Source organism: Mus pahari, chromosome 18 (assembly GCF_900095145.1).
Source record: "Mus pahari chromosome 18, PAHARI_EIJ_v1.1, whole genome shotgun sequence".
Taxonomy (NCBI): Eukaryota; Metazoa; Chordata; class Mammalia; order Rodentia; family Muridae; genus Mus; species Mus pahari.
The window spans coordinates 49,991,704-50,006,286 of record NC_034607.1 but is presented as its reverse complement, the minus strand read 5'-3'; the positions used below and the strand labels follow the sequence as shown (position 1 = coordinate 50,006,286).

General features: G+C 41.0%; 1 protein-coding gene across 4 annotated transcripts in view; it reads left to right on the top strand.

The window, feature by feature from the left end:
• Positions 1–14,583, top strand: part of Thada (THADA armadillo repeat containing) — a 294,404-nt gene that overhangs the window by 153,165 nt on the left and 126,656 nt on the right. For all 4 annotated transcript variants that reach the window (XM_029531298.1, XM_029531301.1, XM_029531299.1 and 1 more), the window contains one exon: positions 12,391–12,559. In XM_029531298.1, the coding sequence (XP_029387158.1) occupies positions 12,391–12,559 (169 nt within the window). The remainder of the gene's footprint in view (positions 1–12,390; positions 12,560–14,583) is intronic.

Here is a 14,583-nt window from a genome sequence, read left to right as displayed (position 1 = left end):
CAGCGACACTAGTGTCAGGGGCTTCAGGACCAGAGTGCCATGTTTGTCAGACAAAAAAAATCCCAACCCCTATAAACATGTTATCTGGTGATAAACCTACAGTAATTAATTTTAGGAAAGGAGGAAGGGGTGGAGAATAGTAATCTCATCCTAAATAATGAGGCCCTTGCTCTTTTTAACCTTGAAAACTTTGCCCTTTGAGTCAGGGTCTTACTTTGAGTCAGTAGCCTTGGCTGACCTAGAATCACCATGCCTGGTGGACCCTTGTCTTTTAAACTATACAAAAAGATAGTTCTTGTGTCCTCCATATATGTGTGTTTTACTCTCATCCCTAGTCCCTGTCATCATTTGAATGTAACCAAATGGTGACTGAGATCTTAGCAGTATCTTTCCCATATTTAAATTTAGTATTTTTCTAAGAGGCTAGAAAACAATTAGAGACAACTTTAAATTTAAAAAAAAAAAAAAAAAAGTAGATTCCTTGCTTTCTTTCTGACTAATAGTTTTGTTATGATAACTATTGGGAAAGTAACTGAAGTGCTTTAAAGTGTATGAGGGACTGAGGAGAAAGCATTTCTGTGCCTTGTACAGACTGGTGATGCAGATGGTAAGCTAGTGATGCCACATCCCACCAGCGAATGAAGCCAGAGCCGCAGAGATGTATTGATGACCAAGCAAGTGAGTGCGGGTGCTGCAGCTTGCTTTGTTTTCTTATGAAATGTTACATGTGTTAGGCTTTTGTACCAAAGCCAAGAGGTGCTGGCTTTCATACTTACTACTTTACTTTTAATCTGGGGTTAAAGGTCATGTCCTTGGCAGAATCGAAGAATGACTAAGACATTCTATACTAATTTTATTGATTTTTGATAGACAAAGAGGAAAACTAGCAAATAAATGATACTGCATTAAAGCTGCCTTTATGAATTGATTGAACTGGAGAAGAAATAAAGAGGGATATTTTAAGAACTTCCTCGTTTTTGTTTACATTCATGCGTATGTCTTCTGCAGATTTATTTAATACTACTTACCCTTAGGCTATAAAAGACCTTTTTATTGAAACTAGAGGTGGGAATTAGCAGTGATTTTCCTAGTGCTGTAGCCTCTCAGATACTATTTTAGAGGTCATGACTAGTAGTTTTCATTGACATGTCCCTCCATCTTAAAATGCAATCTCGGTGAAATTAATGTATTAAGCTAAGGTCACACTCAGATAAGGACTTGGGGGTAATAAGATTGTCCTGATAATTTGATAATTAGTAGCCCAATTAAATACTAGAACATTTAGTGATCCAGAGACCTAGCGTGCTTCTGCACCACCACTGGTGTTGTACTTGTAATACAAGTACACTCTTGATTATAGCTCATGCACATGTGTAATCAGTTCTCTTCCATCTTTGGACTTTCACAGCAATTTAGTGTATATTCATTTAGAATGTATTAATAGGATGTTGATCTGATTTCTATTTTCCCAAAACTTAGGATGATATGGTAAAAGTCAAGTTTTGGACTGTTCAAGATATTAGAGAAATGGTTAATAAACTCAAGGTGTGGAGAAACATTTGTTTTACCTTAATAATCACATAGAAAATTATCCTAAATGTAGATGAGTTTATTAAAGCTGTTTCAACAAAATTGACATCACTTAATTGAGTAGTTTACAAGGTGGATTTAAAAATAACAATTTAATTGAATTCACTTACATTATTTGGTGCTGAGGTTGTAAAAATACCTTAGCTTCTGTAGAGTAACATATACCTGTACTGCCAATATTGGGAGACTGACAGGAGGTCCACAAATATGAGGCTAAGACAAGTTCCTCAAGTTCAAGAGGCTGTCTCAGAAACAAGCAAGCAGAAAGTAAGCACCTCAGAGTGGGGCACTCGTGCTTACAGTTGGTGCAGGCTGGAGAGTAAAGTCACGCAGCCTGACTGGATTCCCTCAGAGCGGGACACTCATACGTTATAGTTAATGCAGGCTGGAGAGTAAAGTCACGCAGCCTGACTAGATCTCAGCCATTTACTTCCTTTATGAGTTGGGGCAAGTTGATTTCTCTTATTAGAACATTTACTAATAAAATTTTTTTGTTTTATCTTTTAGTTCTTGTATGATTGTTAGCCTTTAATGTTAATTTTTATTTATTTATTCACTTTACATCCTGATCACAGCCCCCCACCCTCCCTCTAGTCCCACCTTCACATACCTCCTTACCTTATCACCACCCTCCCTTCTCAGAGAACGGGAAACCACCTGTGGATACTAACCTGCCCTAGCACATCAAGCAGGGCTAAATGCATTCTCTCCCACTGAGGCCAGACAAGACAGCTCAGCTAGAGACCCAAAAGCAGGCAACAGAGTCAGAGACAACTCCTGTTCCAATTGCCAGGGACCCACATGAAGACCAAGCTACAGATCTGCTATATGTGTGTAGGGGGCCTAGGTCCAGCCCCTGCATCCTCTTTGGTTGGTGGTTCAGTCTCTGAACCCTCATGGTCCCAGGTTAGTTGACTCTGTAGGTCTTCTTGTGGTATCTTTGACCCCTCCAGTTCCCTCAATCCTTTCTCTGACTCTTCCATAAGACTCTCTGAGCTCTGCCTATTGTTGGCTTGTAGGTCTCTGCATCTGTTTCCATCAGCTGCTGAATGGAGTCTTTCAGAAGACAGTTATGCTAGGCTCTTGTATGCAGGCATAGCAGAGTGTCATTAACAGTGCCATGGATTGGCTCTCTTCCATGAGATGGGTCTCAACTTGGCTACAAGCAGCAGCCACCTGAGGCTCCAAAACCCCACTGCTAAGAGTCAGTTTTGGTCACCCCTATAGACTTCAGGAACTTCCTGGATTCCAGGTCTCTGGCTCATCCCAGAGATGCCTCCACACAGATTTCTACCCACTTTCCCTGCTCTCTCCCCCGGATCCCCTAACTTGATTCCCATCCCATTTCCCTCCTTACCCCTTCTCTCCACCTCATTTCCTCTTCCTTTGGGCCCTCCTTACTATTCATTTTCCTTGGGTCTGTGGATTGGAGCATTGTGTACTTTATGGTTAATATCTACATAGCATCCTTGTCTTTCTAAGTATGGGTTACCTCACTCAGGATGATATTTTTTTGAGTTCCACCCATTTGCCTGCAAAATTCATGATGTCCTTATTTTGATCCACCACAATTTGTTTACTTTTTAAACTCTTGACGAACATTTGTTTTATATAAAAATTTAGCCATTACAGATAAGTTGCTAGAAACTTCCGTTCATGTACATGGCTTTGTATGCATATTAGCTTCCATTGCTCTAGATTAACTACATGGGAGTGAAATGGAAAGGCTCAGGAGGTTGCTTTAGTTTTAAGAAACTGTCAACTTGTTTCCACAGTGACTGAACTATGTTACATTCCCACCAGCCAAGTGTAACAGTCCCAATTGTTCTGTGCTTTGGTGTACACATCACATGCTTAGGTTTTTGTTTTTGTTTTTGAGATTTATTTGTTTATATTCCATAATGTTTTCCCTGTTTGTATGTGTTCCACCACATTTGTCTCTAGTGTTCTTGGAGACCAGAAGAAAGTGACAGATCCCTTAGAACTGGAATTGCAAATGAATGTAAACTGTCTCTCTGTGCTAGAAACTCAACTGGGGTCTTCTGCAAGAAAAGCCACTGTTCTTAACCCCTGAGCCTCTAGTCTCAGTGATTTCAGTCATTTTCATTTAGTATTTCTACTGAGTGTGTAGTGGTAGATTATTCTTATAAAATATATTAATAACTGATACTACCTTCACTGATGTTTACTTACCATATATGACATTGTGTTATACAAACATATATGCACACATATAATGTCCTTTGAGTTTCCAGAGTAACTCAGTTGTTAAGCATCTTCACATGTGTTCACTTACTCTTTCTGAACTGTCTGTTCAGAGCTTTGACGCCATTTTTATTGAGTTGTTTGTTTGCTTCTAAATATATTCTGGATGCTAGGTTTTTTGACATAGATAAATTTATTGCCCTGCACTTAGAACCAGAAAAACAAAATTAAATTGCAGCAAGAAAGAGTCTTATTATACCAAAGGAAGTACTTTTCAACTGTTGTAATACTTATAGTCTAAGTATGGGTTTGGGGGCAAACAAAAGCCATGTAAAGCTTTTCCTGAGGGCACTTATAAAGGGCTGGTAGCCTCTTAGCAGCAGTACTACAGGTCTGTTGGAATGCAACTCAGGTTAATCTTGGAGACGAGTTTGTTGCTAACATGTCAATACCCTTCCTGTGTTGTACCAATTTTTCTAGGCCAAAATAGTGCAACTTTTTGGAAGGCATTTCCATGTGCTTTTTGTTTTTTAAAGATTCGTTCTTCATGATTTTAGTTAGAATTGTTGCTAGGAAATAAAAGGAAGGTTATTTAGGGGCATTAATTGCTTTAACAGAAACAAACTGCAATCTCTGTAGGGCAGTGATCATTAAAGAAGTGCTCCAGTTTCAGCGGTAACAGTTAGTTAGGATTGTGAGGCAGATTCATTTAGCTCTCTGTAAGGCAAAATAGTTAACCAGATTTTAGAGAATCCAGATGATTTAGAGGTCATGGGGTTGTTGTGGCCTTAGAAGGAGTGAGGGGTACTTTAATGACAGGGTTCCAATAGAGTTCATGAAGGACTTTTCTGTGTAGAAAACACTGGTCATTTGTTTTCAAGTCTAACAGAGGTCCAAGCCCAGGAGAACTGCTCTGACTATAGAAAAGTTGACTTAGGTTAGTTCTAGGCATAAAGGTTTATCATCAGCATCAATATTGTTACGAGATCAAGCTATGAAATAAGTCACGAGTGTTGGAATCTTTCAGAAACATAACAGATTCTTGTCATAAGGAGAATTAATCAAACTGTTTACAATTAAAAGTATTTAAGCTGTCATGTGAAATGCTCAATGCACAGGTTATGTTAATTTTATTAGTTTGATGCAAAAGGAATTTTAGTTTCAGACTGAGTTTTAAGTCATAATTAGGCTAGTTCATCAAAATAGGAACTATTATGACGAACACAATTTTGCCAATAAGTGTGTGTCTCTGGTTGCTTGAACATCTTGGAACTCTTGGAGAGCACTTTCCACATCCTGCTGGCTGTAGAAGCACAGAAAGATCCCGTCAGGATCCTGGAAGAAGTGGTAGTTGGTTGGCAAGAAGTCAGGTGACTACTTGCAGATGAGGCAAAACTTTTTTGCCAGTTTTGCCAATTTATTTGACTTTGAAGCACTGGTTGTGTGATACATGGTCAGGGTTGTTGGAGAAGTGGGTCCTTAGTTGCAGTTTCCAGTACATCTCCTCTCCTTGCTGATATACTTCTCACAGGTAAGGGTTTCACTGGAATACAGAATGCTGTGAGGGTTAGCCTGGCAGCAGACTACCCTCAGGGATCATGACTGTTTCTGTACATGCTCTGCTTGGGGAAGTGCATTGGAGCAGCTTTGTGATGCCACCACAGAGTTGGATTACCATATACATTGACACTGGTTACCATATACAATCCACTTTTCATCACAGATTCACTGTTTTGCACAGAATAACAACATTATGGGGGCAAGGGGCACTCACTTACAGAGAGCTCACCTTTCTAATGTGCATCAAATGTCAGACAAACATTGGATGGCCATGTGGAGTTCTTTGGCAACTTGTCATGTGGTTGTGGCTCAGCGTCCATGATTGCCATCAGCTGGCCATCATAACTGTGGAAGGCAAGGCATGCTTGTCTCCCCTCCGAGGCGAGCCATTCCTGTGCAAGACTTAGAGCCGTCCATCACTCACCACGTGCTCACTAGCAGTCTCTAGCTAGTTCACTCTTGACATTGACAGTTTTCTCTACTGCTTCACCACTCATTTTGAATTCTAATAAGAAAATCACTCAAATCTGCTCTTTGTCTAACATCAATAGTATAAAATAAACATAAAACAAATATAAATTAATAAGGTATTAGTTTTTAAAAGCAAGAAATATGTATTAAAATATTGTAAAACTTATCCGCAGTTATTAAAAATGTATTCCTCAGGGTCTAGAGCAGTGGTGTGGGGGTTTGAGAGTGTGTATTGATCCTTTAGAAGACCGGAGTTTGATTCTCAGCACTCATATCAGGTGGCTCACAGCCACCTCTAACTCCAGCTCTAAGGGATCCAGTCCTTTGATCTCTGCATTCACGTATACAGACACATAATTTAGAAAAATAATAAAAAAAATTCTTTAAAAGAATGCATTTCTCTACCACACAGCAAATTTTAACACTATAAAACCAAAATCACTTTTGTACTTAACCTAATCATACCTTTTAAAATATTTATACTAGGCACTCAAAGTTAAGTTGGTCGGAAGAAGTTTATTGGGTGTCCATGATTTCTCTGCCAGTCTAGTTTAGGGCACTTTGAATGTCAGAACTGTTTTTGATAATGTTGATTTACCAATAGAAAACTATTAGGTTTAAGAATATTTGAAATCTTTTTTTTTAAAAAAATAAAAATAAACATAATTCTTTCTATATCTTCTCCAAGATACATGGCAGTAAAAAGAAGAGGGCAAACTCTCAGTGCCTTTCTTTTCTTTTGGTGGGGAGGGGGGATTGCATTTATTTTTATTGAGTTTGGTCCAATCATCCATCCATCCATCCATCCTTCCTTCCTTCCTTTCTTTCTTTTTTTTTTTTTTTTTTTTGTTGTTGTTGTTGTTGTTGTTGTTCTTTTTTAAGCGGTTTTTACAGTCTAGCCATTATCCTCTCCCGACCCACCCTCTGCCTCATGCCATAGTCCTCTGAGACCTCCTAGAAAGCTGTTCACTATGAGCACAGACTACTCTCCCAGGTTGATGATGTGAGGTCCAAGGGTTCTAAGTCACTGTGAGAACTAGAACTCCTGGCAATACAACACCAATGGAAGACCAGCCTGTTTAGCTGACTTCCACACCTGTCCACTACCTTCAAGAAAGGGAGACACCCTGAGACCTGGTGCTATGTGCAGAACCACCATAGAGTCTGCGGGCACCTTTTTTTAGTCCCTGTAGATACAGCAGGGCAGTCGGGAAGAGCTTTGCAGCTCATCGTCATCTCAGGCTGCAGAATCTACACCCTCAGCTCCTCTGCACCGCTCCTTCCAGCCCGTGAGCCTCCAAGGTGGAGCTGGAAATGCTTTTCCAGTTGTAGGGGAAACGCCAGAGCAAGCTGCAACCCACTGACTATGGCAGGGCGATAGTCTGTGGTACATCTTTAGATATTTAGAGCACTTCATTTTTCTTTTGGGTAAGACTGAAAATATTTTTCTTAAATCTCTAGATCTGAGGGTCCAGTATCTTTGTGTGGACATTCTTCCAAAGCACTCTTCTCATGCTGGGAAAGAGTTATTACTAAGGGGGACTGTGTGTCACAATGACAGAGAAAACTTCCTTCCTTCCCAGCTGTCTAAAACATTTTATTGGAATCTCAGAGCTTTAGTTTCAAATGTTATTCATTATTGGCCAAAAAGTGATGAATTATTGAAATGAAATATCAGATGAACTATAAAAATTATATTTTGTCTTTGTAAGGGCAGGGAACCAGGAATTAGCATTTAAAAGCCATGTATCTCTTCATTATTGAAGAAGTAATTCTGAATAATGAAAGTGCAGTGATTCAAGAGCTTTTCGGACATATTTCCATCCTTCTTTGGGGGGACTTGTACATGTCATTGCCCAGCACTGAAAGGAATGGTGTGCATGCAAGCAGCCATCAGTCACTGTTACCTCTGCATTCGTGTGTCTGCCACATGCTGTGGCTGGGAGCTGCTAAGGGGATGTGCAGCTGCCATTTTAGTTTAAAAATTAGCATCTGGGTAAGGCCTAGTAACCGAGCAGCAGAGTGCGGTTGGCTGCAGAATCGTGCATCTTCTAAGGCCCAGTCCCAAGTGATTACATCACAGTTCTCTAATGTTCTATTGTGGCTTGATAGTGTCAGTGTTTCTTCATAGGCTTTGTTATATCAATCACAGTTAACTTACATAGAATTGCCCAATTTACCTGCAGATATATGATATTTTGTTTTGTTTTGTTTTGTTTTGCTTATCGGACCTGACAATGTGCAGTTTTTAGCTTAGCATGTATCTACAGTTCTTATTCCTCTCTCATTACTCCAAAGGAAGGATTTTTTTTTTCAATTTAGCTCCAAAACTCCAAAAGTCCTGATCCATTTATATTTGGTATATTTGAATGGAGAAACCCATGACGAACTGAGTTGAGGATGTAAATGCCGTTGTTAAGTTCTAGCCACCAATGCAAGTGGGCAGGAAAAGGCCAGTGCAGTTGGCAGTAGGTCCTTTGGTGAATTGGAAACAGGTTTAGGGGTCTAAAGGGAACCTGGTAACCTGGACCATCACTGAATGCTTTGAGAATGTGAAGATGACATTCACAAATGTATAGATTTTTAAATTTATTGGATGCAGACTTTCTTTTAAGTATTTCTCTCTTCTATACATGCACACATTTTTCTGAAGGCAAGATTTGGAACAGCATTCAATGGAAAACATCTTTGGTATAATAGCAGTGGAGTGAACAGAGCATAATAAATTTGAGCCCTAGGCCTGGAGAATAAAGGTGTGAGAGCAGTCAGTTGACCCAGAGAGACTGAAGCATCTTCTCTGCTTTGCAGCTTATTTGGATGGAGAGTGAGGGTGGGGCTCTGTGAGCACATGAAGTATGTTTGGTACAGGCAAGGCTGTTTCCTGTTTTGACACAGAGAACACTGGAGAAAAACAGAGAATAGACTTGTTCATAGAAGCTTTAAGTTTTCAAATGATCCTACCTGCCAGATTATAGTAACCGGTTACCACTCATCTGGTGGACACTGTGCTTTCTGTTCATTATCTCATTTAAGCTCACAGTAGCCTTAAAAGGTAAGAAGCAGATCTTAGAAAATGTGTTGGCTTTCCCTAAGACCCACACTAGTGAGAGTACTTGAATCTACACCAAGGTATGCTAGATTCCAGAACATGCTCTCAAGTTTCTGTTCGCAATGTCATTCAGTATAGTAGACAAGGAGGTGTCCAGGGGTTGCCATGGGAAGAAAGGGTAAATGAGATACATCCTGCGAGCTTACACAGACAGGGCTGTGCACTTGTAATGACTGCATAGGGATGAAAGCAATGACTCTGACCAGAGGTGGTGCAGCAAGGTTGACAAAAGAGCACACGCCCTATTAGAATTCAGATGGAGAGAAAGAAGTTCCCCCAAGGGTCCCAGGGTCAAAGCACATTCCAAAGGCATTCCAGGGGCTGGTGAGATGGCTCAGCTGGTAAGAGCACCCGACTGCTCTTCTGAAGGTCCTGAGTTCAAATCCCAGCAACCACACGGTGGCTCACAACCATCTGTAACGAGATCTGACTCCCTCTTCTGGAGTGTCTGAAGTCAAAGGCATTCCAAATGAAGCAGCAATTAAGATTTATTTAATAGTGTAACTTGGAAACTATTGCTCCTCCCCTAGGCTTCAGAGGTACCCTGGAAGGTAGGGTTGTCTCAGTCTTTAGTGGGCACCATTTCCCAAGAGCAGATAGCTGAGCTGTATGGAAAGCAGACCACAGTTGCTGGTATTTTTATGAGCAAGTTTAGTGAGGGGAAGTCTTGTGACATAGCTGAGTCACAAAGTTTATTAGTGTTCTATGTGGGATGAGAAGTCACCTCTGTGGTTTTCTATTTTAATAGCCCCTGAGTTCTATTTTTTTGTTTGTTTTTCAAGACAGGGTTTCTCTGTATAGCCCTGGCTGGCCTTGAACTCAGAGATCTGCCTGCCTCTGCCTCTCAAATGCTGGGATTAAAGGCATGCACCACCACCATCTAGCCTAAATTTTCTAACACATTCCCTTCCTTGTCCCCAACAACTGTCAAAACAAACCTGCAAGTGTATTTTTGCTTAGTGTTTATATGTGTGTATACACATATACATATATGTGTTTTTAACTGTAATCTAACTTCCTGCTTATATAATTTACACTAGAAGATTGTAAAATTACTTTTGATTATTGCGTCATGATGAATGCTATTAATTAAACTTTGCTTTATAAATTTCCATCTTTAGCAAATGCATTGCTTTAAAATTTTTTAAAATTACATCTATTTATTTTGTGAGTATATATGGGTTTGGGTACATACATGTCAAAGCACATGTGTGAAAGTCAGTTCTCTCCTTGCACCAGGCAGGTCTGAGCTAACAAACCTTGGAACTTGCTCTGTAGAGCAGGCTAGCACTACATAATGATCTCTTCCTCTTAGGTTATTGGCATTAAAAGCATGGACTAGCATGACGAGTAAACATGCATTACTGTTTTAGGGTAATTTTAGTTCTGCTTGTTAACCCAATGGTATGGGTTTAGTAAGTACCTAAAGCAGGGTATGGAAAGCAGAAGTTCTGACGTTGTCCAACTTTCCCCTGGATAAATGCCAGTTTCCTTTGGGAAATCACTGTTTGGAAAAGATCTGGAGTAAGGGAGGGCCATAGTGTAGGCTGCTGTTAATTGGAAACTAAATATCTATAACCGTTTAATTGTAATTGACAGGGAATATTTCTATATAAGATCCCTTTGGTAACATAAGACACTATAGCACAGGGTAGGAGCTGGGGCTGGGACAGTCTGGGAAGCTTCAGAACAACAGCTGTGCAACGTGAAATCATTTGCTAATTGCAAAGAATTCAAAATATTTTCTTTGTTGAATGAACTTTTCTGTCCCTATAGGCCAAGACAAATATTTTGCTGTGTTTACCAATTACGGATTAAACGTTTGTTTTAAAGGAAATAAGTGAAAAACTGGGTGAGTTGTCAGAGCCTAGTTAAAAGCTGGAAAGGAACTCAGAGGTGCCAACTGCAGCCTTGGCTGTCCTTCCCGTGTGTCCCAGATCATAGGCTGACTGTGGCTTCCACTCAGTGTCTACTCTTTCTCTCCTCTGTCGCCCTGTGTCCCAATACGCCATTCTGTTCATACAGAAGTGTGTGTGTGTGTGTGTGTGTGTGTGTGTGCGCGCGCGCATGTGTGTGCACGCGTGCACGAGCACAGAAGTTAAGAAGACAGCTTTGTGGAGTTGATTTTCTCTTTACATGAGTTCCAGGTTCCCAGGCATATGTGAAGGTGTTTTAACTGAGCCGTCTTTCTGGCTCCGGAAATCACATCTGTTTTTATTCTTACATTAAGGTACATCCTGGTGTGACACTTCTGAAATATTACAAACAGTTGTTCCCATGACTACCCTCTGTCTCTTTCAGTGAACTTCACGGCCATGGCCACAACAGACTGTATACAAATTCTTCTTAGAACACGGTTTGCTGTGGAGGAAAGTTAAGAGGCCATCTCTTGGTCAGGTGGAACTCCTGTCTTCTGATCTTCTGCCTTGGCATCTAAGACAGCTCTGCAAATTGAGTTGCTTTAATAAGTGGATGAAGTAGCATGGAGTCTAGAGATGTCTAGCAAAGAATTTACTAAGCTGAGACCTTGCCAAATTGGACTTCTTTCTTATAATCTGTGTTGTGTCTTCAAAACCTCTCTCAGCTTCACAGTCTCACTCAGCAAAATGGCTGTAGCCTCTCAGGAGCTAAATGTTTACAGTGTTAGGAAGCCCTTAGCTGTCTGCCTTCCCAGTGCTCTGCGAAGCATCACAGAATGCCACTTGCCTCTGGCTGTCCCTTGCTTAATCCCACTCTCTGCCTGAGCCAGCCTAGTGGTGAGGCTATGGAGCCTTGGGGTTCATGTCTTGTCCTCTTAAAAGTAATGTTGCCTGCCATTTGTGATGCTCCTCAGCGTGGCCTCCCATCATCCTGTCAGTTCTTTAGCCTTAACGTCAGTACCCGAGTCATCCAGAAACATCCACATGTCTCCTGAGCCTTCCTGCCCTTGCTTATGTCCTACTACTGTTCTTGACTCTGGCACCAACTAGAACCATGTTTTCCTGACTCCCTGTCTTTCTCTTCTCACCCTTGTAGCCACAACACCAAGATTACTTGGTTATCGTTCTCTCTGCACTTGAGCCTTGATTTTGCTTCTTGTTTCAAATGTGCATCTCATCTTTCCAGACAGTATATAGGCTGCCCAGAGATAGTCTTGCTGTTCATGGCACGTAACACAGTACTCTCTGCTCGTCATATGTGTCCGGGTAATATTTGTTCACCATTGAGAAGCAAGCCAGTTTTGCTATCACCTGTTATCTTTATTTCCCTGTGATAGAATTATATATGCTAATGTTATTTTTAGCAAAAGCAATGTAAACTATGAAACTTATACAAATACAAAGAAAAGCATCATTTGAATAAAGAAAATATATGAACAGTCATTTCAAATGAGGTACTGGTCCTGTAAATAAACACATACAAGATACAGATGTGCAAGCAAGCATTGAATGATATTATGTTTTATTTCTACCCAGATGTGGTCGCTCACCTATTTACCGCTCCCGTGAAATGGCAGCTCGTGCGTTGGTCCCCTTCATTATGGTAGACCAAATACCGAGTACCCTCCATGCTCTGCTGAACTCACTCCCCAACAGCACTGACCAGTGTTTCCGACAAAACCATATTCATGGGACACTCCTGCAGGTAAGTGCAGCAGCTCCATGTGACTTCCATAGAGCACCATAGGATGAGCTTCTGAGTCTTACGTGTTCTCAGCACGTGAAGACTTGATACATAGGATTATAAGTTATCTGTATAACTTAGTTATTTTTACTTCTTAACGACTAGATACCTCTCAAATATTACTTCGTGCACCTCAAGTGTGAACATACACTGATTTGGCAGATTATCCTGTGCACGAAATTCTACAACATGCTTTTTCATCAAATATTTCTATAGAACATTCTGATCATTCTGTACTCAACGTTGTGACAATTTGAATGAGATGTCACCCAGAGTCTCAGGTATTTGAATGCCTGGTCCTCACTTGGTGGCACTGTTTGGGAAGGTTGACTCATACCAATTTACCCTTTCTGCTTCCCACTTGTGGTTCAAGATATAAATCGTCAACTTCCTGTTCCTGCCTTCTGATGCCTTCATTTTGCCACCAAGGACTCTTAACTGTCTGGAACCATCAGCTCACATAAACTCTTCTAGTCATTGCCTTGGTCATAGTGTTTTATCAAAGGAATAGAAAACCAAGCCATCAGGCTGGCTTTTGTTTTAACTAAATATAGGATTTTATTGTTCTTTTTACTTAGGAATGTGAATGAAAACTAATTGGAACTGTCCTATTAAACCCCTAACCTGGTCATGGGTAGTGTTGGTAAGATCCGCTGATCACATGGCTGTGGGGATAGTCACCTTGGATGGATAGGGACAGATTGGATTTCATAGCATGCTGCTAGAGTAGAAGCAGAATGAGAGTTGGCCTTGAGATCCCAGCACATACTGTAAACCTGAAGTCTACACTACTGACAAGGGGGTGTGTGAAAGGGTTTACAGTGTGCAGTTCCAGAGATGGACTGCCTGGTTCTGCATCAGATATGCACCCTGACCTATGATGTAAACGTTTGCCCGAAGGTGAAATGTAAGTTAGATCTGTGGTTTTTGTCTTCATGACTTGGTTGTTTATATATTCAGTAAAGATTTATTGAATGTCTGCTATATACTCTTGTGTCATAGTCAGAACATTAAGTCATTCCTGGTCTGGTCAACATCACGAACAGAAAGTAGACAGTCCCAGTAGAGCATGCTAGGTGATGGGTGACAAATGGCAGGGCCATCCAGTTTAAAGTGGAGAAATCAGGGCAAGCACCACAGAGCAGGTAGCAGTTAACAGGGGCTGAAAGTAGTTAATCAGGCATAGGGAAGGAGCCTCTTAGGCAGAGAGACATGGTAGTAAGGTGGAGGGGAAGGTGCCAGCCTGGGAACAGGAAGTTGTGGGTCAGACCAAAATGCCACCTCAGTGGTTCTCAGCACTTTACACACTTGAAATTAATGAGGGTACCAAGTAGGTTTTACCTTTCAGTATTTACTTAGACAGTAAAAATGAGAGAATATCAAGACATAAGACCCCAAAGCCATACTCCTTTATCACCGGGAAGACATCCTCACAATCCTTAAACCCAGTAAGCTTACCTGCACATAATAAAGGAAATGTAAAGGAAACCATCATCTTAGCATCATTTTAAAGGAGCTTGATCCCATGGGGCTCCTAAAAAGATTACATATGCACCCGTCAGGTCTCAGTTCAGAGTGGATCTCAGGTTCTTTGCTCTGTTGTATGCCTTACAGGTTTCTGTAATTGCTTTTGTTGGGAGGTGAGAAGTGTTTGAGTTCAGGGGTGTACTCCAAGGCACCTAGGTAGCCGTCAGAGGGCAGCCCCAGAGGTCAGTCCTCACCTTCTTCCTTGTTTGGGAGGCTCTCTGTACACCAGGGTGCTAGCCTGCAAGCTCGCAGGGTTCTTCCCTTCAGGTTGTGCCTCTGGGTTTTTAACCTTTGGACTGGGCATTCATTCTAGGTCCTCATCGTGTATGGCGAGTATTCTATCCACAGTGCCATATCTCCCTCCAGTCTAATGTGGTTCTTACTATAAAGCCTTCAGCATTTAGAGCCTTTGGGTCCTCTCTTCATTCCTATGCTAAAAAGAAGAAGCACAGGTTATC